Consider the following 25,326-nt stretch of genomic DNA (forward strand, 5'->3'; position numbering starts at 1 on the left):
CCGCTGTCACCCAGTCCTTCCCCTAGCCTGCCATGGCAGCTCTGCTCCACGGGCCCACAGAAGGGTGCAGTTGCCTGCAGCCACCAGAACACCAGGCTAAGTGTTCAGGACTATAACTTCTGGACCAATTGCCCACTGTCCTTAGGGACCCGTGAAGATCACTCCCATCAAATGTCACATAAACTGTCAACACCAGAAATCTGATCGTCCACTACTCCGACTTCTTGCTTCTTTAAGCTTTTGATGGTACATATGGAACTGGCTTTTCATGGTCATCAAACATGAGAGCCACAGCCTCCCTGCCACCTGTGTACTGAGTCCCTTTTCTTAACAGCAACCTGGCTTTTCCCCGAGGACGAGTCCCACTGCAGCCTTCCCCAGGGAAGTCTGTTTTTTCTCTCAGTCTCTGATACCTCAGAGCCAGGGACAGGGTGGGCAACCCCTTTGACCCTAAAAGGATTCTACCTCCAGAAGTTACGCTACCTGGATATATGATCCTTTACTTCTGCTAACTGCCTACAGTCTCTACCTCATTCCCTTTCGTACTTGAGACATGAGCTACTGGACTACAATCTTCATCACTCAACTCCTTCCATCATTCCTTGTGACTTCAATATCCACACGAAGGAACCATCCAACAAGGCAGTCTACACTTTGCACAGGGCTGGGATGCACAATCTCAGTTGCCCAACAACATGGCTCAAATGTTAGTTATGATGTGAAATTAACTGCAAGTAGCTGCATAAAGAACAAGCTTCACAGCTCACCCTTCAGTCCACAAATCGCCAGGTAATAACAGACGGGCACCGTGTCAGCTTGGTCTGCTATAAGGAAATGCCACGGACTGGGCGGCTTACACAACACACACCTTTATGAAGGTTCTGCAGGCTGGAAGGCTGAGAGGTCAGGGTGCCAGCACAGTGGTGTTCTTGGCAAGGGCCCTCTTCCTGATTATGGCCTTACATATGAGTTGGGGGAGGTTGTTTCTCTTCCTTTCTTTATAAGGATATTAATCCACATTGTGGGGGCTCCACCCTCATGACCTCATATAAACCTAATCACTTCCAAGGCTGCACTTCCGAGTACCATCACACTGGGGGTCAGGGCTTCATCATATGACCAAGCTTGATTTCCAGCAAGTTACTCTCATGCAATCATTTCCTGTCCTTCCACCTCTAGTATCGTGAAGACGGCTACCCTTCCGTCTTCCTGAAATCTCCCGTTTGTCGGCCTGTTCCACCATTTACAGCCCTCTCATTTTCTTCCTTGTTCAGCTTAGACCACGTGGCCCACCGTTGTAATCACTTCTGCACAAGAGAGACACGCTCCCAATGCTTTTGCCTCTCTTCCTCATCTGGGAAAACCCCTTCCTGAGGGAACCCCTCTATCCACTTTGTCCAAGCCTAAATCCAAGTACCTGACCTTGACTGAGAGCATCACAAAACCAGACTGACTAGTTTCACTTCAAATTCATGACCACAAGCCTCAAGTAGGCAAACCACGTGGCATCATAGAAACGTTGATTTCCTACTCTCCGACACACCCTCTCTTTCTTCAAACCTTCCACGTTTCCCTCCTCTACTCACTCTCAGCGATCTCACCTTATATTTCATTAAGGAAAGAAAAGGTATCCGAGGGAAAATGCTTCAAGTTTTCCCACCACCTACGGTCCTTGCAGCTGCAGCCATCTGTCTTCCCTGTTGCGGTGGATTCTGCTTCACCTGCCGAAGGCTCATGCCCATACCTGTGCTCCCCGGCCCTCGCCTGCCTGCAGCATCTCCCCTCTCTGCTCAGCTGTACGCCCCTCCTGCGAGTCCCTCTTGTCGGTGCACAGAGCGCACTAGCGTCTTCGTCTTAACAGCACAACAGCAACACTGCTCCAGCGACCCTCTTTCTCCATTACTTTTCACAATAAAACCTCTCAGAAGAGCTGTCTATACTCTGGCTCCAATTCCTAGCCTCCCAGCACTCCCTGAATCCACTTCAAATTAGCTTCTGAGACCATCGCTTCACTGAAACAGCTTGAGACAGTCAAGACAGCTAATTACCCCCAAGTTGCTAAATACAAGACACTTCTCTGTCATCTTACTCTACCTCTCCACTCCCTCTTTTTGAAACACTCTATTTTTTCAGTTTCCAACATTTGACCCTTGGTTTTCTTCCTTCTCTAAGTTGAGTATCTTAGGACTTGGTCTTGGGCCCCTTTCCACCTATACCTACATATTCTAATTAGCGGAATGTTAGGGTTTTTCCCCTCTGACACTGTATTGCCAGGGCCTAATTTAGGACACAGTACGGCAGCATTTGATGAGCCAGTGAATGGTCCCTTACAGCCCCACGATCTAACATAGTTCTGAGCTCACAGCTGGCTTGCCATAAAGCGTGTGGGAAATGAATGACGTCGTTATTCTCATCTTCCAAATGGGGAAGTGGAGAGTCAGAGAGATTAAACAGTCACCCGTGGTGACACAGCTGGTAAGTGGCACAGCTGGGACTGAAATCAGTCTTCACTCTGTTCCCTCCACTGCCCTGCAGGGTGCCTCCCTGCATGTCACCCACATTCACCCTGTTCTCATGTAGGACTGGAGTGATCAATGCACCTGAACATGCCGCCAGTGTTCCCACCTCTCAGCCTTTGCTGGACCGGAAACCCAATTTCCACTTCCAACTGCACATCTACCTATAATACTACCTGTCTTTTAAGGCACTTTTCAAAAGCTATGTCAACCTTGAAATCTTCTTTTTTGTAGTTGCTAATAAATTTTCTAGCATCTAAACTGCCTTTAAATACAATTATATTTTTGTATCATTTTTTTTTAGCATTTAGCCTACGGTAGGGATCCTAATCCACGTAGTGCCTCCTTAAATACCCTGCCTTGCCTTGCATGTTGGAAGACTGAATCTGTATTTGTTGACTTGCAATGAAATGATTTAAATTCACATTTGATCTTCTCAACGTAAATAACAAAGATCTGCCAAAGATGATAAACTTATGTGGGAGTGGGCATTGCAATGTGGATTATTATGGTGCCCTGGTAAACTATGGGCATATTCAGGGAGGTGAAAGAAGGCGAGGGTGTTAAAAATAAAAAAAGAGGATGATGACATAAGGAAACAACCATCGTCAGCTACAAAGATCACCAACATCGGTGACATCAGTCCAAAGTTGGAAGCAGTTGCTGCACAGATGTCCTTGCAACAGTATTGTTTAGTGTACCGTTTTGGTGGCCTTTGGCAAGGCTGTGGTTGGGCAGTGTGTTGTGAGGTTCTTGTTATCAGGCAGTAGTGGCGAGGACCTCCGTCCAGGGCCTTCCCGGCTCGTTCCGGGGTTTGACACGAGCGGCCCCATTTTGATTGTGCCAACTTTCACAACCGAGAGGCGGAATGCCCAAGGGAGAAGAGCAGTACGGGTGACAGGCCGAACAGACTTTTCCCTTAAACGCTAAACTCTGCCCAGAGAAGCTGGCCGAGCGCCCTGGTCAGCGAAGAGTTTGGGTGGACGATGTCGTTTCTTCCCGGCACACGGGCGAGGGGCGCCTGCCGCACGCCGGGCACAGGGCGACTTTCATTCCCGCCTTTCTGCTGAGGGGTCCGGGGTTTGCCTCAGTGGTCCGAGTCGGCAGCCCTCCCGGAGCCGAGCGTTTGCACCTGACGCGGGAGGCGTCCGCTAGGGCGGCGGCTGCAGACGATCCCTGTCGTTCCCAGCTCTGACCCGCTGAGTGGAGCCGCGGCAGGGCGCGGAGGGGAGGCCATGCCTCGCTGTGCTCCCAGAACACTCCCCGCCCTCGCTCAGGCGGGGGCTGCCGCGCCGCCCGCGACACCGCGCACCGTGCGGCCCTTCCCGGGTTCGGCTCCCGCCTCCGCCGGCGCCGCTGAGGTGCTGGGCGGGCCCCGTGGAGCCCGAGGCGGCTCCGGAGCCAGCTGGGCGCAGAGACCCGCGGCCGCGACCCCCGGTGCCCGCCGGCGCACTCGCCCCTGGCCCGGCTCTCCCCGCCCGCCGCCCGCGTCCTCCCGCGTCCCTCCGGGTGGGGGTGCCGGGCCGCCGCCCGCCAGGTGCTCCTGCCCGCGGCGAACAAAGGCGGCCCGGGGCGGGGACCCCGGGAGGGGGGGGTGAATGGGGGTGGGGCGGGGACCCCGGGAGGGGGGGGTGAATGGGGGTGGGGCGGGGACCCCGGGAGGGGGGGGGTGAATGGGGGTGGGGCGGGGACCCCGGGAGGGGGGGGTGAATGGGGGTGGGGCGGGGACCCCGGGAGGGGAGGGATGGATGGGGGTGGGGCGGGGACCCCGGGAGGGGGGGGTGAATGGGGGTGGGGCGGGGACCCCGGGAGGGGGGGGGTGAATGGGGGTGGGGCGGGGACCCCGGGAGGGGGGGGTGAATGGGGGTGGGGCGGGGACCCCGGGAGGGGGGGGGTGAATGGGGGTGGGGCGGGGACCCCGGGAGGGGGGGGTGAATGGGGGTGGGGCGGGGACCCCGGGAGGGGAGGGGTGAATGGGGGTGGGGCGGGGACCCCGGGCGGGGAGGGGTGAATGGGGGTGGGGCGGGGACCCCGGGAGGGGAGGGATGGGGGTGGGGCGGGGACCCCGGGAGGGGGAGGAATGAATGGGGGTGGGGCGGGTACCGGGTGGGGGTGGGGCGGAGACCCCGGGAGGGGGAGGGTTGGGGGAGGGGCGGGGACCCCGGGAGGAGGAATGAATGGGGGCGGGGCAGGTACCGGGTGGGGGTGGGGCGGAGACCCCGGGAGGGGGAGGGTTGGGGGTGGGGCGGGGACCCCGGGAGGGGAGGAATGAATGGGGGTGGGGCGGGGACCCCGGGAGGGGAGGGATGAATGGGGGGGCGGGTACCGGGTGGGGGTGGGGCGGAGACCCCGGGAGGGGGAGGGTTGGGGGTGGGGCGGGGACCCCGGGAGGAGGAATGAGTGGGGGTGGGGCGGGGCCCCCGGCTGGGAAGCGGCGGGGACCCCCGGAGGGCCGGTGGGGCGGGGCGAGCGCGGCGGCGGAGCGGGGAGGAGAGGGCTGACGTGCTGAGGGGCCGGGCCGGGGGCGCGGGGAGGGGGCGGCTGCGAGCGCGCCAAGTGGCGGCGAGCCGGGGCGGGCCGGGGGTGGGCCGGAGCGGCGGCGGCGGGAGGTGGGGCCGCGGGCTGAGCGGAGCCGCGGGCCGGAGACAACGCCGGGCTGTGGGGAGCGGCGGGCTGAGGGAGCCTCCGGCCGAGGCGGCGGCGGGGCCGAGGGGCGGCGGGGCTGAGGCGGCGGCGGCCGGGCTGCGGTGAGAAGCGCCGCCGCCGCGCGTCCTCCTTTCCGGCCTCCGGCCTGGACGCTCGGCGCGGCGCTGGCGGCGGCCATGGCGGTGGCGGCGGCGCTGGCGGGCCGCGGGGCGCGCGGCGGCAGGGGCCGGCCCCCGGGCGGGCGGGCGGAGGGGGCGGGGCCGGGGCGGCGGGCGGCCCGCGCGGCGGCGGCGGCGGCGGCGGCAGCGGCGGCGGCCGGGACGAAGCGGCGGCGGCGGCGACGGCGGCGGCGCGGGGCGCTCGGGCTGATGGCGGCGGCGGCCGGGCCCGGGGTGGCGCTGTCCCCGCGGCCGTGCGACAGCGACCCTGCCAGCCCGGGAGCGCAGTCCCCGAAGGTGAGCAGGCGGCCGGCGGGGCCCGGCTCGACCCGGCGGCGCCCGCGGGGCCCCGGCTGCCCGCCCGGCCCGGCCCGGCCCGGCCCGCCGGCCTCGCGGCAACAAGTGCGGGCCGGGCCAGGCAGGGCGCCCCGGGAAGCCGCCGGCGGTGCCCGCGGAGACCCGCTTCCCGGGACCGCCCCGCAGCGCTGGGGCTTCCGCGGAGAGCCGCGGTGCGGGACCGTGGCGGTCGGCAGCGTGGTGCGCGCGTCCACACGGCCGCCCGGACGCCTTCAGGGAAACTTTTCCTCAACTTTGCAGCGCGCGGGTCGGGAGGGCTGGGCGTTTCGGAGCCACCGTGAGGGGGCGGGACGGCGGGAGAGTCGCGCCCCCGCCGCGTCTCGCGCGGGCGGAAGTTTGTGGGAAGGTGGGCGCGGGGTGCGGACGCTCCGCCGGCGTGCGGGGCTCGGGGCGGGCCCGCGGGGCCGCGGCGGCGAACCAACGGCCCGTCCCGCTGCCCAGCCCGGCAGGTGCGGCGGCCGCCGTCGCCGCCCGGAAGGGTCCGCACCGCCCAGGCTCTGGGGCCGCAGGCTTCAGGCGCTTGATGTGCGAGATCGCGGTCTCAGCTGTTTGAGGACTTCCCATTTTCACTTTTTATCTTTGTCTGTTTTCGAGCGTCTCAGTTTTTAGCCAATCAAAGGGAAATGGACTTGGATTGACATAAAAACTCTTAAATTGCTTCCAAGTAGAGTCCTTGAGTGCTTAGAATGAGTTGTGTCTTAAGTAGTGAATATGAAATGTTGCAGTTGTGGTACTTACCATGAAACGTAAATTTTCAAGCAAGCAGATTTAGGGTTACTCTCCAGCTCTTGGCCTGGTTGCTAGTCTTAGTAGGAATGTACAGAGCTCTTTAAATACTTAACAAGGACTGGAAAAGGATATTTTGTATATTTTACTATTTGTAAAACAATCAGTAAATTCCTAGGAGCTAGAGACGTTTGAGATATCATCATCAAAATCACAAGTTTAACTAACATTTATCAGATAATGTTAGTCCTTGCTGTAAGTGCTTTTCATATATTAACTCATTTAATCCTTGCATTAATCACGTAGTAAGGAGAGGTTTACAGAGAGTGACTGCTCAGCCAGCTAGCGAGGCGTAATGCCCAGCCTTGCAGCTCTGGCACGCCTGGCTGTTACATCCCCCTGCCTCTTTACATTCTTTTGCTTTCATTTTAATATGTTGCAAGAGGACCATGTGTTTAACAAAATTGTAGTGCTGTTAGAAGCTATAGTACCTTGATTTAAAAAACAACATGATTTTTAGATCTTAAGCCTTGGCTAATAGGTAAATAAATCGATTTCCTAATGTCTGGTACTTCATTTTCTCAGTGGAATGGTTAAATATACAGCCTTGATATTCTTGTCGTATAATGGATTATATTAAAAGTATGTCTGTCTTTTTTGTGGGGTACAACTGATTGATGACCCTTACTAGGGTATATTTTTGCAATGTAAGAAAAAAGAATAGTTAGGATTGGTAACCTGTTTTTCGTCCTTGTATAGCCCCTTTTCACAGGTATACCTAAGTAGTCAGTTAGAATAGTCCTATGAACCAGCTCTAAGTTGAATTAAACCCTGTAAGTGATCCATACATTTTTTTTCCCCCAGCAGCAGTTTTATGTGTTTATTAAAGGCAGGAGGCATTTAAACCCCAGTTGGTGAGAAAATAAAAGTAGATTTAGAGTTACAGGTTAATTGAAAAATTTCTTATTTTGATTGGATTGAAGATCAGTTTCTAATTTTGTTCCAAGTCTTGCTCATGCTAAATTCTTGGTCCCTTTTAATATAGGATGTTAATATTTGTGTAACTAGTTGTCTTTAGCCTTTCACTTGTTTAGACTCTTAGCAAGTCTGAGAAGATACATATTCAGCCTTTCCTTATTTTTTTTCTTATTCTTTCTCTAATTATTATTTTATAATCTTTTAAATGTATAGGATGATAATGAAGATAATTCAAATGATGGGACCCAGCCACCCAAAAGGAGGCGAATGGGCTCTGGAGATAGCTCTAGGAGTTGTGAAACTTCAAGTCAAGATCTTGGGTATTGTTATTTTATTGCTTAATATTTTTTGTGGTATTTTTCTCTTCTCTGCATTAACATCCTCTTCCTCTCTGCCCCAGTCCTGACAGTTATTAAATTTGTAGAATATTTTCTTCCTGTTTTATAATGTGACACCAAAGTTGGTCTTACTACTGAGTATAATTTTAAAAAATGTATTATGGTAAACTACATAAATATGTAAAATTCACCATTTTAACTCTGGTTAAGTGCAATTCAGTGGCATCAGTTACATTCACTTTGTTGTGTAACTATCACCACCATCCATTTCTAAAACTTTGTTACTAACCCTAAACAAACTTCATAACCATTAAGTAGTAACTTCCATTTCCCTCTCCCCCCACCCCCCTGCAACCACCATTCCACTTTCTGTTTCTATGAAATTGACTACTCTAGGTACCTCATATAAGTGGATTCGGACAGTATTTGTCCTTTTGTGTCTGGCTTATTTGACTTAGTGTATTGTTTTCAACGTTCATCTATATTGTGTCATATTTCAGATTTTTTTCTTTTTTAAGGCTGAGTAATATTCCATTGTATGTATATGCTGCATTTTGTTCATTCATGTTGGTAGACATTTGGGTTATTTTTATCTTTTGGCTAGGTTGACTAATGCTGCACTGAACATTGGTGTTCGGAGTTCCTGTTTTCAATTTTTTTGGGTGTATACCTGGGAGTGGAATAGCTGGATCATATGGTAATTCTGTGTTAGTTTTTTGAGGAACCACCAGACTGTTTTCCACAGCAAGTGCAACAATTTACATTCCCACCAGCAATGCACAGAGTTTCCAATTTCTTCACATCCTTGTCAATTTGTTATTTTCCTATTTGTTTTGGATATTAGTTATCCTAAAGAGTATGATGGGACATTTTACTGTGATTTGTGATGTTGAACATCTTTCTGTGTGTTTATTGGCCATTTATATATCTTTGGAGAAATGTCTGTCCAAGTTCTTTGTCCATTTTTTATTTGGGTGGTTTTTGTTGTTGAGTTGTGGAAGTTTGTTGTATATTCTAGCTATTAAGCCTTTATTATAAATGATTTACAAATATTTTCTTCCATTCTGTGGGCTGTCTCTTCACACTTTTGATAGTATTCTTTGATGCACAAATTTTCTTTTTCTTTTTGAAGTCCAAATTCTTGATCTGTTTTTTCTTTTGTTGCTTGTGCTTATCATGTCATATCTAAGAATCCATTGCCAAATCTGAGGTCATGAACATTTCTGTGTTTTATTCTAAGGGTTTTCTAGTTAGCTCTTATATTTAGGTTGTTGATCTGTTTTGGGTTAATTTTTGTATGTGATATGAGGTAAAGGTCCAGTTTCATACTTTAGCATGTGTAAGTTTGTTAGCACCATTTTTGAGAATACTCTTCTTTTCCTCAGTTACTTTTTAAATGCATAAAATAGCGTTAGATTCCTGCTTCTAATTGAGAGATTGAGTTGGCCCAGATCCTAAAATCTGTATTCTTAACTATTCAGGGTAGAGGTTGACTGCAGTACACTGAAACTGTCAAACTAGGTCCATTCTTTGCTTCTAAGTTTGTGGAGTGTATGAAAACACACAATTATGATTTATGCTCCATTTCATCAAGAAATAAGTTTTTTGAGTTCTGTTTTCTCAGCAGTTTGTGACTCGTTGAACAGCAGACAAAACAGAGAAGCTGATTACGTTATACTTTAGGGGGATGAAATACTGGCTATGTCTTTTAAGCCTAAGAGAAAGAATTCAGAGCTGATACCATCACCTTGCTTTGTCCTCATAGGTCTCTTAAGCTAAAAAATGCCTTTGTTACTAGCAGTTCATGAGTCTTGGTTCTCTCTGGTGTATAGAAAATTTTATTTTCAATATACCTTTTGGATTTGATATTCTAGATGATTATTTTTCTTCCTTCTACTTGTGTTGTAATTTTCTTTGATACACACGAAATTGTGTCGTAGCAAAGGATTTACATACGTAAAATAGCTTTCAAAATATTCTCAAAAATAAAAGTCATTAAAATTTAATAAAAACCACACTTAAGGTATAATATGTATTTCTGTGCTTAGCTTTAGTTACTATCCAGCAGAAAACTTGATAGAGTACAAATGGCCACCAGATGAAACAGGAGAATACTATATGCTTCAAGAACAAGTCAGTGAATATTTGGGTGTGACCTCCTTTAAACGGAAATATCCAGGTACTTAAGTCTTAGTTTATGTAACAGATTAAGGCTAACTTTTAACTAATAGTCATTTTTTATGATAGGCTGTCAACTTCTGAATTCTTGTGTGTGGATCATTTATAATATATTTTATTGTTCTTTTGCTCACTGATTTTCACTTACTACTATCATTTCAGCGTCTCTTTCCACTATTGATATATTCTTATGACTTGTTAAACTTATTTAAACGCAAAATGAGACAGGTGAATTTCCTGGTGAAAATTTTAGAAAAAATCATAGTCAGGGGTTTACCAACTATGTAGGCCATGTTTGAATATGAGAAAGGCTATTCCTGATGAACAATTTAATGTAGTTATTTATGTTGCTGCCTTGTTTTGGATTATTCCATTTTCAATTTTATTCTAATTTTTACTTCAGAATTTAAGATTTTTGTGTAGTCTTTTAAATAACATTTGGAATATGTAATATCAGATACTAAAAATCAAAATTTTTAAGCTTTTTAAAGTTTTACAGATGCATAATGTTTTATTTTTAATAGCCTTTGTTCTTTTTTTTGGAGATTTAGAGCGACGAGATTTGTCTCACAAGGAGAAACTCTACCTAAGAGAGTTAAATGTCATTACAGAAACTCAATGCACTCTAGGTAATAAAAACTTATAATGTACATTTTTTAAGCTGATCTTTTATGACATGATAATGTATAAGTAATTTATCTCCTTCCTAACATAATTTTACAATATTAACAAAATGAACAATTTAAATACTAAAGTATTTATTTTTGATTATTGTTAAAGTACAAAGGAGAAAGACACTTAAACAGATGGTTCCCAACTTGCAGTGGTTTGACTTATGATTTTTCTACTTGACAATGGTGTGAAAGTAATGTAGAAGCCATATTTCGAGTATCTATACAGCCATTCTGTTTTTCATTTAACATAGTACATGAGATACACAACACTATATTATAAAATAGGCTTTGTGTTAGATGATTTTACCCAACTGTAGGCCAATGTAAATGTTCTGAGAACAATTAACCACTTTGGTACGAGCGTTGACTATAGTCGACAGCCACAGATGAACGTGCACAGCCGAGTGTAGACTTTAGCCAACAGCCATGATATGACTTTTCTAATTTTTCATTTATCAGAATAAAATTGTGAACATTTAAAAATAACGTAATGAAAACATATATGTATATGTTACCTATTCTGATTTACACTACAAGTAAAGCTGCCTGTAAAGTAAAACAAGCTTTCAGTGCTTTAAAGCTTTCCTTGTCACACAAGAGCAAAATGAATTTGTTGTCAATGCACAGCACAAACTACCGTGCGGACTATGAGTGCCGGCTGTGGGCAAGGTTTTGCGGCCAGTGAGTGCCGTACCGAAGTGGTTAAAGCTGGTTATGCTGAGCTATGATATTTGGTAGGTTAGGTGTATTAAATTCAGTTTTGATTTGTGATAGTTTCAACTTATGATAGGCTTATTAGCCTATCATAACCCCACGTAACCCCATCATAAGTCAAGGACTACTCGTATTCTATAACAGAGTATAATTTTCCTATAACTTTCATAGAGTTGTTAAAGTGTTTGTGTTGTGTGCAGAATTTGTACAGTAGTTTTTAAAAGTTATGAGTCTTTTATTGGGCTCAGTGGTTCACATTTTGTCTTAGCTACTTGGGAGGCTGAGGCAGGAGGATCACCAGAGTGCAGGAGTTCTGGGCTATACATGCACTGTGATCACACTTGTGAATAGCACTGTACTCCAGCCTGGGCAGCATAGCAAGATCCTGTCTTAAAAAAAAAAAAAAAAGGCAAGTTTTGTTCAGTTTTTAGTTCTGTATAATTATCTTTGTGCCTTTTACTTTCATAAGAATTTTAATACAGTATGGATACTTTTTATATAATATAAATTCATGGGAGTCCATTTTAGCAATTGGTGAATCTGATACTGTTTTGAAAATCATCTACAATGTGTTGATGATTTTGGTGAAATTTGAGTTGGTTGTGATATTTCTAGAATATGGAATTTGAAGACTAGAAACTAATACATTGAAACAATTTTTTTAACTCATCTAATTTTCTGTATTGTCAGTAGTTAGTATACATGATTATTTAACAGTTGTTTTTAAGTAAAGGGAAATATGTTTATAGACTATAGAATCTTAAAAAAATGTTACTTGGTTGAAAAATTGATTTCTTTGCCTTTCAAGATAATCTTTTAATTCCTTGAGTTTATATTAGGAATACTAAGTTTTATTATTTTCAAATATATTCAAATATTTTGCTTTGATTATTGGAAAACCTTTTAAATGTGGAGTGGTTTGAAGGAGAAGCAAATTTTGAAGAGTATTTTGTTCACTTAGTCTTAAAAGAGCTTTTTTGTTCACTTAGTCTTAAAAGACCTTTTTTGTCTAACATAGGTTTAACAGCATTGCGCAGTGATGAAGTGATAGATTTAATGATAAAGGAATATCCAGCCAAACATGCTGAATATTCTGTTATTCTACAAGAAAAAGAACGGCAGCGAATCACAGACCATTATAAAGAGTATTCTGTAAGTAACCGAGGTGACTAGCATGTGTCATTTGGGTTGGAGAGAATGAAATTTTACCAACTTATATGTGATTTCCAACTTTAATGTTTTTCTTTCAGCAAATGCAACAACAGAATACTCAGAAAGTTGAAGCCAGCAAAGTGCCTGAGTATATTAAGAAAGCTGCCAAAAAAGCAGCTGAATTTAACAGCAATTTAAACCGAGAACGCATGGAAGAAAGAAGAGCTTATTTTGACTTGCAGACACATGTAGGATGACTTGAATGTAGTAGTCCCTGAACCTAGCTTATTACTTGCTATTTGCAGAATGCTCATTACCTGCTTCATTATTCTCTTTGTACCACCTATGTATTCTTTTCTTCCTCAGAACTTAAGATGCTATTTTTAATGATGTGCCCAATACTACTCAATTTACTTCTTTTTTTCTGTGAAATGCCTTTTGCTTTATGATTGACATTCTACTGAATGAGACTACTTTCTCTGTGTCTCAAAGGGTGTTTTGAGAGATTTCTATATTATTAACCATGTGAGGTTGGAACTAGTATTATTTCCATTCCATAGATGAGTAAATTGAGCTACAGAGAGGTTGTATAAGCTTCCTAGGTCATACTGCTGTTAAGTGGTGTGCAGGAAATACACTGCCTTTCCTCAGAAATTATGCTTGTAGTGAATAGGCGGTAAAACTATCACACACAGAACTGAAAGCACCAACTGCCCTCAGGTTACAGCTCCCAATGTCTTTTAAATTTCTAGCTTTTTTGGGGAGGTGTGGTATGCAGTAGGAAGCACATGGGGATTCTTGTCCTAAGGCCTTGGCTCCTCTCATACTATCAGTTTTGTGTTTTTCACTCTGTTAACATAGGTTATCCAGGTGCCTCGAGGGAAGTACAAAGTTTTGCCGACAGAGCGAACAAAGGTCAGTTCTTACCCAGTGGCTCTCATCCCCGGACAGTTCCAGGAATATTACAAGAGGTATTCAGTAGTTTTAGTTACTCTTGGTATCAGCTATTGGTAAGGGGTTTCAGAGCCACCTGAACTTGCCTCCTAACAGTTTTTTGCATCTATAAATATTATTATGCCATAAGATTCTGTGTAGGATTTGTGTCAATATTCCTCGTCTTCTCTGGGCCTTGGTGCACAGCACCCTTCAGCCAGAATTGGAACATGTAGGGGTGAAGTCTGGACTGCCCATGTCTGGAGGTCTCCGGCCCTCCCTGCTCAGAGTATGTCTATGTCTGGCAGTGCTAGCACCACTCCAAAGCTTGCTGGAAATGCAGAATGTCTAGCTTAGCCCCAGACCTGCAGATTCAGAGCCTGCATTTTAACACATGCTTCCACCATTCATATGTAGATTAGAGTGTGAGAAGCACTTGAGCTGCAGAGATGAGAGAAGGAGCAGAGAGGCTGCTGGGGCCCGAATAGGCATCTGGCGCTCCAGCCACATTGCTCACCTGGCCTGGCTGCTGCTCCTAGTCTGTAGACCAAAAATGCTGCTTCTCTCCTATCCCAACCTGAATGTAACTGAAAAAGCAGGGCTAACAGGTTCATTTTGTTTCAGAACCTCAGCTTTTACTTCAGCTTTAAACCTTACTCTGGAACCATATGTTCTTTTTTTTTTTTTTTTTTTTTTTTGAGACAAGAGTCTCATTTTGTTGCCCAGGCTAGAGTGAGTGCCGTGGAGTCAACCTAGCTAACAGCAACCTCAAACTCCTGGGCTCAAGCGATCCTCCTGCCTCAGCCTCCTGAGTAGCTGGGACTACAGGCATGCGCTACCATGCCTGGCTAATTTTTTCTATATATATTAGTTGGCCAATTAATTTCGTTGTATTTATAGTAGAGATGGGGTCTCGCTCTTGCGCAGGCTGGTTTCGAACTCCTGACCTTAAGCAATCTGCCGGCCTCAGCCTCCCAGAGAGCTAGGATTACAGGCATTAGCCACCGCGCCCGGCCTGGAACCATATGTTCTTTCAAGTAGAGTCTGTTCTTTCGAGCTGAGCTGCGGTCCCCAACCCCTGGGCCTCAGACCAGTACTGGTCCACGGCCTCTTAGGAACCGCACAGCAGGAGGTCAGCAAGGGCAAGGGAAGGAGCTTCATCTGTGCTTACAAATTATTTTGTAACACAGTTTTCTGTAACAAATTATTTTAAACGGATCTGGAAGTGTGCATCCTAACACATTCCATCATCAATTTTGTCTGAAACTAGAGACTAGCAACCCCTCCCCTACTCAGACAGTGCCTCACCTCCATTCTCAGCCTCAGGAGACCCCTATTCAGGAAGGGACCCTGGATCAGGGTCTCCCTCAACTAAGACAGCACCCCAAAAAGCAAAGGGGTTGGTACACTGTTAATAAGCCGCTCCTGTCACTTGCATCACCACCTGAGCTGTGCCTCTTGTCAGATCAGCAGGGGCGTTAGTTGCAGGAAAGCAAGTTCAGGGCTCCCCTGATACTGCATTATGGTGAGTTGTGTGATTATTTCATTATATATTACAATGTAATAATAACAGAAATAAAGTGCACGATAAATGTAATGCACTTGAACCATACCCCCATCCCCCACCCCGGCCTGTGGGAAAATTGTCTTCCATGAAACTGGTCCCTGGTGCCAAAAAGGTTGGGGAGCACTGCTTTAGAGAACAGAATTTAAAGTAGAGTGTAGAATCATACCATTTGAAAGTCAGATTTAAGACATGGGCAGAAATTTTTATTTTTAAAGTTTTTTGTTTTGGCATCAGAAAATTATTATTTTTTTTTTTTCTTTTTTTTTTATTTTCACCAGTACTTCTCAGTTCTAAGAAAATTATTAACAGTATACCAACCCCTTTGCTTTTTGGGGTGCTGTCTTAGTTGAGGGAGACCCTGATCCAGGGTCCCTTCCTGAATAGGGGTCTCCTGAGGCTGAGAATGGAGGTGAGGCACTGACTAGGGGAGGGGTTGCCAGTCTCTAGTTTCAGACAAAATTGATAACGGAATGTGTTAGGATGCACACTTCCAGATTCATTTAAAATGATTTGTTACTGAAAATTTTGTTTCTTAAGTTACATCTTAGGTAATATCATGTACCGTGCACTATTGCGATTTATAGGTGTTAACTTAATCCACACTGGGGCTCTGTGAGGGGGACTCTGTTGTCAGACCTGTGTTGGGAGTCAAGGACTGATTGACAGCGAGAGGGCAGCAGCGGTCTGAGACGGGCGGCAGGCCTGGGCCCTGGCTCTTACGCACTGTTCTCTATTGCTACAGTTGCACCCTTATCTGCTGACATTTTATTCTTTTCTTTTTTGGGTTGAGGTTAAAGAGGAGAGGCATTATCTTTTGATAGTAAGAGTGAAATGCTATTTTACGTGTTCAGTCTAGTGTAAAAGTAAGTGTTCAGCCTTTTTATTTATTACTTATGCCTACTTTATGGCCCAAATGAAAAATTAGTTATCTCTAATCCTTTTGGAAAAGTATTTGGGGTTAATTGAGAAGATTAAGGCTGTCTTCATAGTCAGAGTTTAGTCTATTCATATCTAATAATAAAGGAAAACTGAAAATAGTGTCTGCATCTAGGTACTCACCAGATGAGCTGCGGTATTTGCCGCTGAACACAGCCCTGTACGAGCCCCCTCTGGATCCCGAGCTGCCTGCTCTGGACAGCGATGGTGATTCAGACGACGTGGAAGATGGTCGTGGTGACGAGAAACGGAAGAGTAAAGGCACTTCGGTGAGAATGTTTATCTTTACTAGGCAGCATTCTCTTCCTTTGAAGTTTTGCTGGTTGCTTTCCTAGAATTGAACTTGTGTCACCACCTGTTTGAGAAAGGACAGTTGCATGTAATTTCCAGAAAGCTTTCATCAAGAAAAATTTTTTAATGTGTGTGTTGATATAAACAAGCAGTGCATGGCCTTTGGTAAGTTCTGTATTTAAAAATCTCACCTTTGTGGTTATCATGTTCACATTGGGCAAGGGTATGGAGTATTAGTTTACAATCTTTATTCACCTTGCTGTCTATTTAGCTTAAAATGTTGAACAAAACAGACTTTGATCTCTTGCCACAGAGGATTGTATTTTTTTAGGTTTGAGTGAGTCCATTAACTTGTGTTCCTGTTGCTTAATTAATCTTAGACTTCTATAGGCAAACACGATGACTAATAACTTGTTCTATTGGTCAGGTTTTCTTGTATGACATTTTTTGGTAGCAAAATGCAGTTGCAAGACAGTGAGCAGTTGGTGTACTTTGTGGACACAAAGGAGAACAAAAGCCCAATGACGGTGTTGGGTTTTGATCCCACTGGTGATGCAGGGTTTGGGGTTTCTTTAGCATTGTGTTTTAAATAACTTTTCACTGTAGCCAACCTGAACTTGAGAAGTGTGCTACCATTGAATGGGCATTATATTTCCTTGTTATGAACAGCTTCAAAAATGTACTTAATAAATTGGGTTATGTAAAGTATGATGCTATTCAAATATTAAAGCGGCCATCCTGCTCTAATGTCATGTTGCTGAAAGGGGGGAGGCTATGGTTTTGAGGGTGCTGAAGCTGACTTCCTCTCTCACTGCTAGGAAGAGTGCAAATTAATCCAATATTTTGGGAAAGCATTTTGACAGCATACCAGGAATTTTAAGTTTTACAGAATTTGACTGAGGATGTCCACCACACAATATAATTTATCTTAAGGACTTAATGAGATGCTGAGAGAATTTAATTAGGAAAAAAAAATGTCCATTTGAGTGTTTACAGTATTAAACAAAAATTAGGAATAAATCTTAATGTCCACAATGGGTGATATTCAAAGAATATTTAATGATCATGAGAAAATACACATAATGCTTTAAAAAATACTAAAACACACATGGATGTGCACACACACGGTGTAGTTCAGTTTTGTGTTTTAAAAAATGAGGGTGCATTATATAGGTGGGGGTGTGTCTTAAGAGGGAGTCTGTATGTATAGAAACACACAGAGAAAGGATAAAGGCAATACGTTCATGTTTGTAGTCATGGTCTTAGAGTGGCTGTGAATAACCTAATTTTTTCATTTATAAAATGAGGGTGCATTATATAGGTGGGGGTGTGTCTAAGAGGGAGCCTGTGTGTATAGAAACACACAGAGAAAGGATAAAGGCAATACGTTCATGTTTGTAGTCATGGTCTTAGAGTAGCTGTGAATAACCTAATTTTTTCATTTATAATTTTTATAATTTATATGAACACAAAATTGTTATTCTAATTAGAAATTTTTAAATTGTAAAATGAATTAAATGGTTAGATATTGAGGTCTTAAACCTTGAACATCTAAAATATGTCAGATGCGTTTTAAATAGTTGGGGCATTGACCTTGCATAGTTTAGCATTATGAAAACACAAATGTGTGCTTGATGGACTTTTCTAATGACCTTTATTACTCAGTGAAAATACCCACACTTATTTGTAACAGTATGTTTCTGTGTGGAACACATACCTCCCTTGTGACATGAAAAACGATATTGAAGCTGTATGGCATAATAATAGATGAAGTAGATAACTGTTTTTGTTGATTGAAGTCAAAAACAAAGTTGATTAAGGTACTTCACTGATATAAATCGAATTAGCTTTATACTATATTGTCCTTAAAAGAAGAATGAATGATTTTTAACATGACTTAGTTTAGTCTCCACTGGAAAACATTTTCTTATATTTAGAATGATCTTTTTATTTTTAACAAATTAACAAAACTTTAAAATTTTTTTTTGAGTATTTTCCATAGTTACCAGAATTCAGACTCAAATCTGTCTTAATTCCAAGGAATCCTTGTTTTTGCCTTTTGAACTCCAGGACAGCTCCTCTGGCAATGTATCCGAAGGCGAAAGCCCTCCTGACAGCCAGGAGGATTCCTTCCAGGGAAGACAGAAATCTAAAGACAAAGCTGCTACTCCGAGAAAAGATGGTTCCAAACGCTCTGTACTGTCCAAATCAGTTCCTGGGTACAAGGTAGAAGAAAAAAGCCCCTGACTCAGCTTCTTTACTGACCAGCCTCTCTCCCTGACATGTTTAACTTTGACCTTCACCAGTGTGGAGCTTCTGCCTGCTGTAGCCCTGCTGTCCTCTGCGGTGTGCCCTCTGGCAGCTGCTTCCTGTTTCGCTTTGTTCCCTGGGGGCTTTCCTGTCACTTTGGCTATGGTTTTTAGCTTCTGTTTTCTGTATATGTACAATTTGAGTCTTTTTTTTTCTTTTATATCATAACCAGGCAAGTATGGGTTTTTAAAACATTCTTTCATAGGCAGAACTTTATACTTCTTTTCTTGGAGTAGAGATGATAATTATCCGGCATTTTAAACATCCGAGCATTTAGTATGGCTAAACCTGCTGAGCAGCTAAGCACAGGTGGATAACTGCTAGAGTAAGTTGCCTTTCTGTAGTGCCTTTCACTAAGAAAGATAGGGGTTTAACCTAAGGATTATGTGATCCATCTGCCAAATTCAGCTTACTCTGGGATAGAAAATAGTAAAACCTGTTATTTACATTGTGGTGATTTTTAGCATAACCTTGGCAAATAGCCTATATCATTCTATGACAAGTATTAAAACTTATTTGTTAACTTTTTGATCTGATTATTCTCAGAGTAAAGTAGTAGGTTGTCAGCAACTATTAACATTATTTTTAATGTTTCCTCCCTCTGTCTGCCCTCCCTTTTCTTTTGAAGAAAAGGTGAGGTGAGTAGCCTTACTTGCATGTAGCATTTCAGAAGATCATAAAAGGAATAGAATTAGCTGTACAATTTTACATTTTGGATGGTGATAGTAAAATATATAGTTCTTTTGGTTTGGAATGTATTAGAATATGCTTTTTATTATGCTTATGAAAGTGTATTGAAGGGAAGTTTTAGAGTAAGGTGATGAGAAAGTTTTGCCAAGTGAAACTGCTGAACACATTGTTGTATGTCAGAATTGTGGTAAATAAGCCACAAGGAACATATTGACATGAGCTGTTAGTCAGTTTCCCTCAGCCTAACCAGACCACTTTCTAACAGTTTGTTTACCTTTCTTTTCTTGAAGTAAAAAAAGCAACCTAATAAGTGAAGCATATTCCATATTTTATTAGAAAATGCCCTTATAGGCAAGCAGATTTTAAGATTCATTCAGCAAGGGTTGGCTTCCAAGGGTGGCTTCAACAGGCTGCAGCTGTGTGGTTTTGTGCTTTTTTTTTTTTTTTTTTTTTTTTTTTTTTTTTTACATATATAGCTTATGTAATTTCTTTAAACTAAAGATTTACATTAATGCTTAATGATCGAAAGCAAACGAACTCCAAAGATTAAATCTTGGAAACAGCCCACGCGAATGAGTGTGTGCTACTGGTCTGTCTGCGCTTCAGGTGAGAGTGGCAGCTCAGAGCACACTGCCCTGTGACTCCTCAGTGTCCAGTAGGTCTTTCTAACCGCAAGCCTGATAGATCATGGGTTGGAAAAGAGAGGATATTGAAATAGATGTTTTTATACAGGCTGAAAATGAAAACTACTCAACTATCATTGATTTTAGTATATAAGAAATTAAATAGATTAACATAAATAGTACTCAAGGGAGTCTGATATGCAAAATATACATTTTATAATCTGTGTGCATTTTTAGTACTTAAAAGAATAAAACGCAGGTATTTCAAAGATGGGAACTACCAGTATCTAGATATAATACATTAATGTGAACATGTTTATTAAAAGTTAACCTCTATGAAAAGTATTAATAAGCCAAGATGTGCCTAAATATTAGGGTACTTCAAGCTGAAGGTCATATATATAAATATGTTTGAAAATATGGAAGTTAAGAATGATGATATATCTGATGTCTTGCTTAATAAGATTGACTAGTGCTTGCCCTTAATTTGTAGGACAGTATTGTTTAGGTTACATTAACCTGAAATTTAAAGCATAATTGTTAGGATTCAGGCCCATAAGTGTATAATTAAAATCTATACTATATTAGTGCTACCAAGACAGACTCACTTATGTTTGGCTGTTTTTTGAGCAGAAAAATAAGTGTACTATGAGCCTTTTACTTGAGATTCAGAGAACTATTAGGATGGTGTTTTACTTTTCTTGTCAGTAGTGAAACTCTGGTGTCATTGCAGTTGTTGGGAATAGAACTGACTGTGTCAGAACATGTGGGGTTCTGTCCCATTAGTCTTCAGGGGTTCTGCACACCATTCCCTTTCCTCCTCCCCCAGCCCTGCAGCCCACAGTCGCCAGTTGATGTGTAAAGTCCTGGATGCAAGCATTGTGGTTTCTTAGAGGTCAGGGGCTGGAATACACAAAGTATTTTTGTAAACTGAGCTGCAGCTTCACTGCAGAAAATGCTACACAGCTCTCTCTTTCTTCCCCTCCCGTCTCTCCCTCTTTTCATCAAGATGAAGAATACTGGGTAAGAATAATTTTAAGTGATTTAACAAAACATTATGATTTAAGCTTTGAAGGAAAACTAGAGTTTTCTTGGTGTCCCTTTTATCATAGGTGTTTAATGTATATTTTAATAATTATAGAACTTGAATTGCTGTAGAATGTGAATGACTAGCCTTGTGTTCTATTCCTTTTGACTTTTGTTTGTAAAGGATCTCCTGTGAGTTCTCTTTTTATGATTTAATATGTGTGGTTACTTCCCTGAGTTTAGTGAAAAGGTATTAGAGTACTTACTCTGCCATTATCTAACTTCAACTGCAAGTATTAAATTATATCCTTTACATTTAGTACAGGTCCCATAACCAAAAGAGATTTCTTAGTTTTGGTGGATTGAGAGGTATCTATCTGCTGTATATTATGGCAGCTAAAGATCTGACCATAACTGACCCAGAACTTGGATCATAGAAGTGCACTTCGTAGCTGCTTGTATCTAGGTGTAGGAACACACAATGAGAACCTTATGCTTAGAATGTAGCAGTATCAACAGAGGGTAACTACACTGCAAGACTTAAAAGGTTTAAGCGTGTGACACTATCCTTTTCTTGGGGGGAGCAGGGTATAAAAATACACATATAGGAGATGTAGAATAGTTAACAGTAAAATTTTATATGTTATGTTTAACTTCCTTGATATTTATTATTTTGTAGAGACATTTGTGAATGTTTAGAGTTGTTTTTATTATATTTATGTATAAGGTTGACTTTTTTTTAAATAAATAAGCCAAAAATTCTTTTTGAATGCCTCTGTCATCTTTTGCAAAGAAAGATAACTTAAAAAGTAAAAGCCTTAGAAGAATTAAGAACAAATTATTTAGGCCTAACAAGTTAGGCAGGTGACAGTGAGACATTTCAAAGCTGGAATACTATACACAAAGTTTGAGTTTTCTTTAGGTTCCTCTTGGGATCAGTAACTTAGGAAAGGCAAATACAAGATGCATTTGGATGGGCTGGAATAAAATAGAAGTAGAATAACAGTTCTACTTAAAATAAGCTTTCCCCCAGTTTTTTATGTATGTCTTTGTATCCATGCTACTGCCCCCATTTCATTCTTGGCCCACGTGTCCTCTTCTCTGCCACTGTCACGTATTCCTACAGCACGAGTGAACATCACTTTGTAGTGGTCACAGCTGTGACTTTGGGATGCCCTCCTTCTGGTTGCTTTGGGTACAGTGAACCCTTTTCCTTTATCCTTTTCCATGTGTTGCCAAATATATTTAAAGTCCAAATACTTTCATTGGACTGTGCATATTTTTAATCTGAAAGATGAGCAATACTCAAAAAACGTGTTTTATTAAGTAACTGCCGTTGTTTTTTGCTTCTGAAAATGTATTTTTCCCTTTTATGTTTTACAGTTCATAGCCAATTCTTTTTTCCTTAAGCTTAGGTTCTTTTAATTTATTAGATATGCAAAGGGAATAATCACACGACTGTTTTCTGCAATTTACACATGACAACGTATGCACGAGACATCTTTCAGCTAAAAATGTTAAAACTGATTTTTTAACTTAGATTTTATAGATCCAGTTTTATAACTTTTGAAAACAAATTTTTAAAATCAACATATAAGCTGCTTAAAACTTAGTTATCTCTTTTATAATAAGCCTAATTTACATGTAATAATCACTTGGGACTTGGATTTTCTCTTCTAATTAATAGGGACATGACATTATGTTGAGTTTTTCCTTCCAGTTCATTATGCAGATTTTACTGTGCATGTAGGAAGTATAGAATGCTACATTTAATCTTAACATGAGATCATGCTGTTTATGAAGTTTTAAAATCTAAGGCTTTTGTCAGTAGACTCTTATGTCCTGAGCAGACTCAATGTCAAATTACATCTTTCAGAAAGGTTTGAACATAAAGGGAACATTAGCAAGTTATCAAAAGTAAAGTTAAGGAAGTAGAGTAACAGAATTCCTTTTGAACCCATAGTAAGCTCTTCTGGCATGAATTTTATAGCCCTCTTCTACCCTTCCAGCCAAAGGTCATTCCAAATGCTATATGTGGAATTTGTCTGAAGGGTAAGGAGTCCAACAAGAAAGGAAAGGCTGAATCACTTATACACTGCTCCCAATGTGATAACAGCGGTAAGTACTGAAATGTCTTCTTAAAATTTTAACCACCCTATTTGTTGCTTCACACTAGGATTTATAGTTTGAGCTAGACGTCAACCAAAGAATCATCAAATACACAGGATAACTTCTGCGGCATAGACAGGGCCCATGTTATTTTCTTTTATAATGTATTTTCATTTCTCTTTGGCAATTAAACATAACAGCCATTCTTGGGAAGTCCTAGAGAAAACTAATATTTTATATGCCATAGTAAGATAAAAATTGTTGTGTAAATACTACTAATACTGGTTTTGATTTAGGCCATCCTTCTTGCCTGGATATGACCATGGAGCTTGTTTCTATGATTAAGACCTACCCATGGCAATGTATGGAATGTAAAACATGCATTATATGTGGACAACCCCACCATGAAGAAGAAATGATGTTCTGTGATGTGTGTGACAGAGGTTATCATACTTTTTGTGTGGGCCTTGGTGCTATTCCATCAGGTAAAGATTAAAAAAAGAAGAACACTATGTTTGAGTGATGAGGCTTGGCCAGCATCTCCTTTAGGATGCATAAGCACTATGATGGCATGAAGAGCCTACAGACCCTTATGTTCAAATATGACTGAAGCTGTGACTGCCCAGGTCATGGACGCAGCTCTTCATCCCTAGGCAGCCCAACTATAGGACAAATAAGCTGTCAGAATGCCTAGGCTACGTTTTAGAAGTATAGTTCAATTTATTAAGATGAGCCTGGTATTTTTCTACTGAAAAACCTGAAGTAATGGATCATTAATTTGTTTCAAATTTTGATTTTATTTTTATACATCATCTATTTAGAAATTTAACAAAATGATTGCTATGTCTTTATACATATTAAATGAGATTTTTATAAATTGAGGCAGCATGACAATTCCAGATAACTTTAGAATAAACACAGAATCGAATAAATCACAGTAATTGGACTAAAACATTACACAGATAATTGTGTAAATTTAGAACTTATTTGCATAGTTAACATCATATAATGCTCTATAAAATATACGCCTGAAACTAAATTTCCTGGGAGTCATTAAGAAGCAAGCAACTTAAATAATGATTTAAGGTTATGCAGTAATTCAGATCAAGTAAGTATTAAGTAGTTTGTCATTGTGCTTTAAAAACTTGAAATTTTAAAGTGCTATATCAGCACAGTACAGGACTTCAGAGAATGCTGTTAGACACACAACTGCCAGTAAACAGCCGAAAAAGGCTTTAAAAAGCTAAATTCAGTAATGGGTTTTATATTGGGATTTCTATTAAACTTTTGAAGTTTGATAGTGTTTGAATTTCAGGGAAGATTACTGTAATTTTGTAAAGGTCTGGAACATTGTGTAGCATTGCTTTCTCACCCACCCCCCTTAATTTGCACTGAATCTCACATGGCATTGATTGCACTGGTTATTTTAGGGGAAGTTTACATTTTTCCCCTTAAATTAAGAAACTTCTTTAGGGCCCTTCTCAACGCAAATCCAGAGAGGAACATCATTATTGACAGCTAAGGAAGGATAGCTTAAATGGGCTTATAATTCAATCCTGTGAAAATAAAGTGTCATTTTATATTAACTAACAATTTTTCTCCTAGGTCGCTGGATTTGTGACTGTTGTCAGCGAGCCCCCCCAACACCCAGGAAAGTGGGCAGAAGGGGGAAAAACAGCAAAGAGGGATAAAATAGGTTTTTGACCCTAATATTGTATATGCATTTAAGTGGAATATTTGGTGCCAATTTATTTACATTTTCATTTTTATGTCAATAAAAGAATTTTGAAATTAAATACAGGCTTAAAATCTGCAGTTGATTTGTTATAACCTACTCTTATCCTTGAAACTAATTCCAAGTAGAGAAATAATTCATCTTCCAAAAGAGTTTTCTTAGTACTTGGCTCTTCAAAAACTCAAGTCGAAATATTTAGCAACTTAATTAAAAATACTTAACTATTCCTCCAGTAGCCTGAAAAGTTACTATTATTTCATGAAAATTTCCTAATATGCATTGTTGTTTCTGGCCTACCATAGGCAGTATAACAAAATTATTTAACAAATAAAAAATTTTAATTGATAGGTAGCCCAAGATTAAAATGACAAACAGCCTATTAAGATTTGGTGCAGCAGGATTTAAAATTGCAATTATTGGTACAGGAACAAAAAGTTTGTAAATACCTGTGTGCCAGGAAATCCTGTTTGGATAGAAAGTACCATCCTTACCTGGGGTATGGGCTTGGGGCTTTAGTCCCAGCTCAGGGGAGTGTAAATAAATCATTACATTTCTGATGGGACTTTAGTTACTCTTGAAAACTTACACATTGAACTTCATTTAGAATCTCTAGAATAAAATTATAATGGTATCAACTTTTTAATATGATCTGTGTAACTGCATGAAAGG

At 42.4% G+C, this 25,326-nt stretch overlaps 1 protein-coding gene across 5 annotated transcripts; it reads left to right on the forward strand.

The window, feature by feature from the left end:
- Positions 1–5,451: 5,451 nt before the first annotated feature.
- Positions 5,452–24,978, forward strand: PHF10 (PHD finger protein 10). Of its 5 annotated transcripts, none has more exons than XM_076002772.1 (13): positions 5,452–5,617; positions 7,595–7,701; positions 8,324–8,416; positions 9,768–9,898; positions 10,443–10,526; positions 12,304–12,437; positions 12,536–12,685; positions 13,299–13,408; positions 15,989–16,142; positions 18,235–18,390; positions 22,823–22,931; positions 23,219–23,407; positions 24,528–24,978. In XM_076002772.1, the coding sequence occupies exons 1-13, from the start codon at positions 5,531–5,533 to the stop codon at positions 24,611–24,613; spliced, it is 1,590 nt and encodes a 529-aa protein (XP_075858887.1). In that variant the 5' UTR covers positions 5,452–5,530; the 3' UTR covers positions 24,614–24,978. The 5 variants fall into 5 exon arrangements, with proteins under 5 accessions (XP_075858887.1, XP_075858888.1, XP_012637987.2 ...); XM_076002773.1 differs by having other exon boundaries at positions 10,449–10,526; XM_076002774.1 differs by lacking the exon at positions 5,452–5,617 and adding an exon at positions 6,088–6,658.
- Positions 24,979–25,326: the final 348 nt, after the last annotated feature.

Source organism: Microcebus murinus, chromosome 5 (assembly GCF_040939455.1).
Source record: "Microcebus murinus isolate Inina chromosome 5, M.murinus_Inina_mat1.0, whole genome shotgun sequence".
Classification (NCBI taxonomy): domain Eukaryota; kingdom Metazoa; phylum Chordata; class Mammalia; order Primates; family Cheirogaleidae; genus Microcebus; species Microcebus murinus.

Bases quoted from the DNA above. Each gene is read 5' to 3' on its own strand.
- PHF10 (XM_076002772.1), top strand. From the start codon at position 5,531: ATGGCGGCGGCGGCCGGGCCCGGGGTGGCGCTGTCCCCGCGGCCGTGC. The intron at 16,143-18,234 runs GTGAGAATGTTT...TTTGAACTCCAG, and splicing joins GGAAGAGTAAAGGCACTTCG to GACAGCTCCTCTGGCAATGT. The intron at 23,408-24,527 runs GTAAAGATTAAA...TTTTTCTCCTAG, and splicing joins CCTTGGTGCTATTCCATCAG to GTCGCTGGATTTGTGACTGT.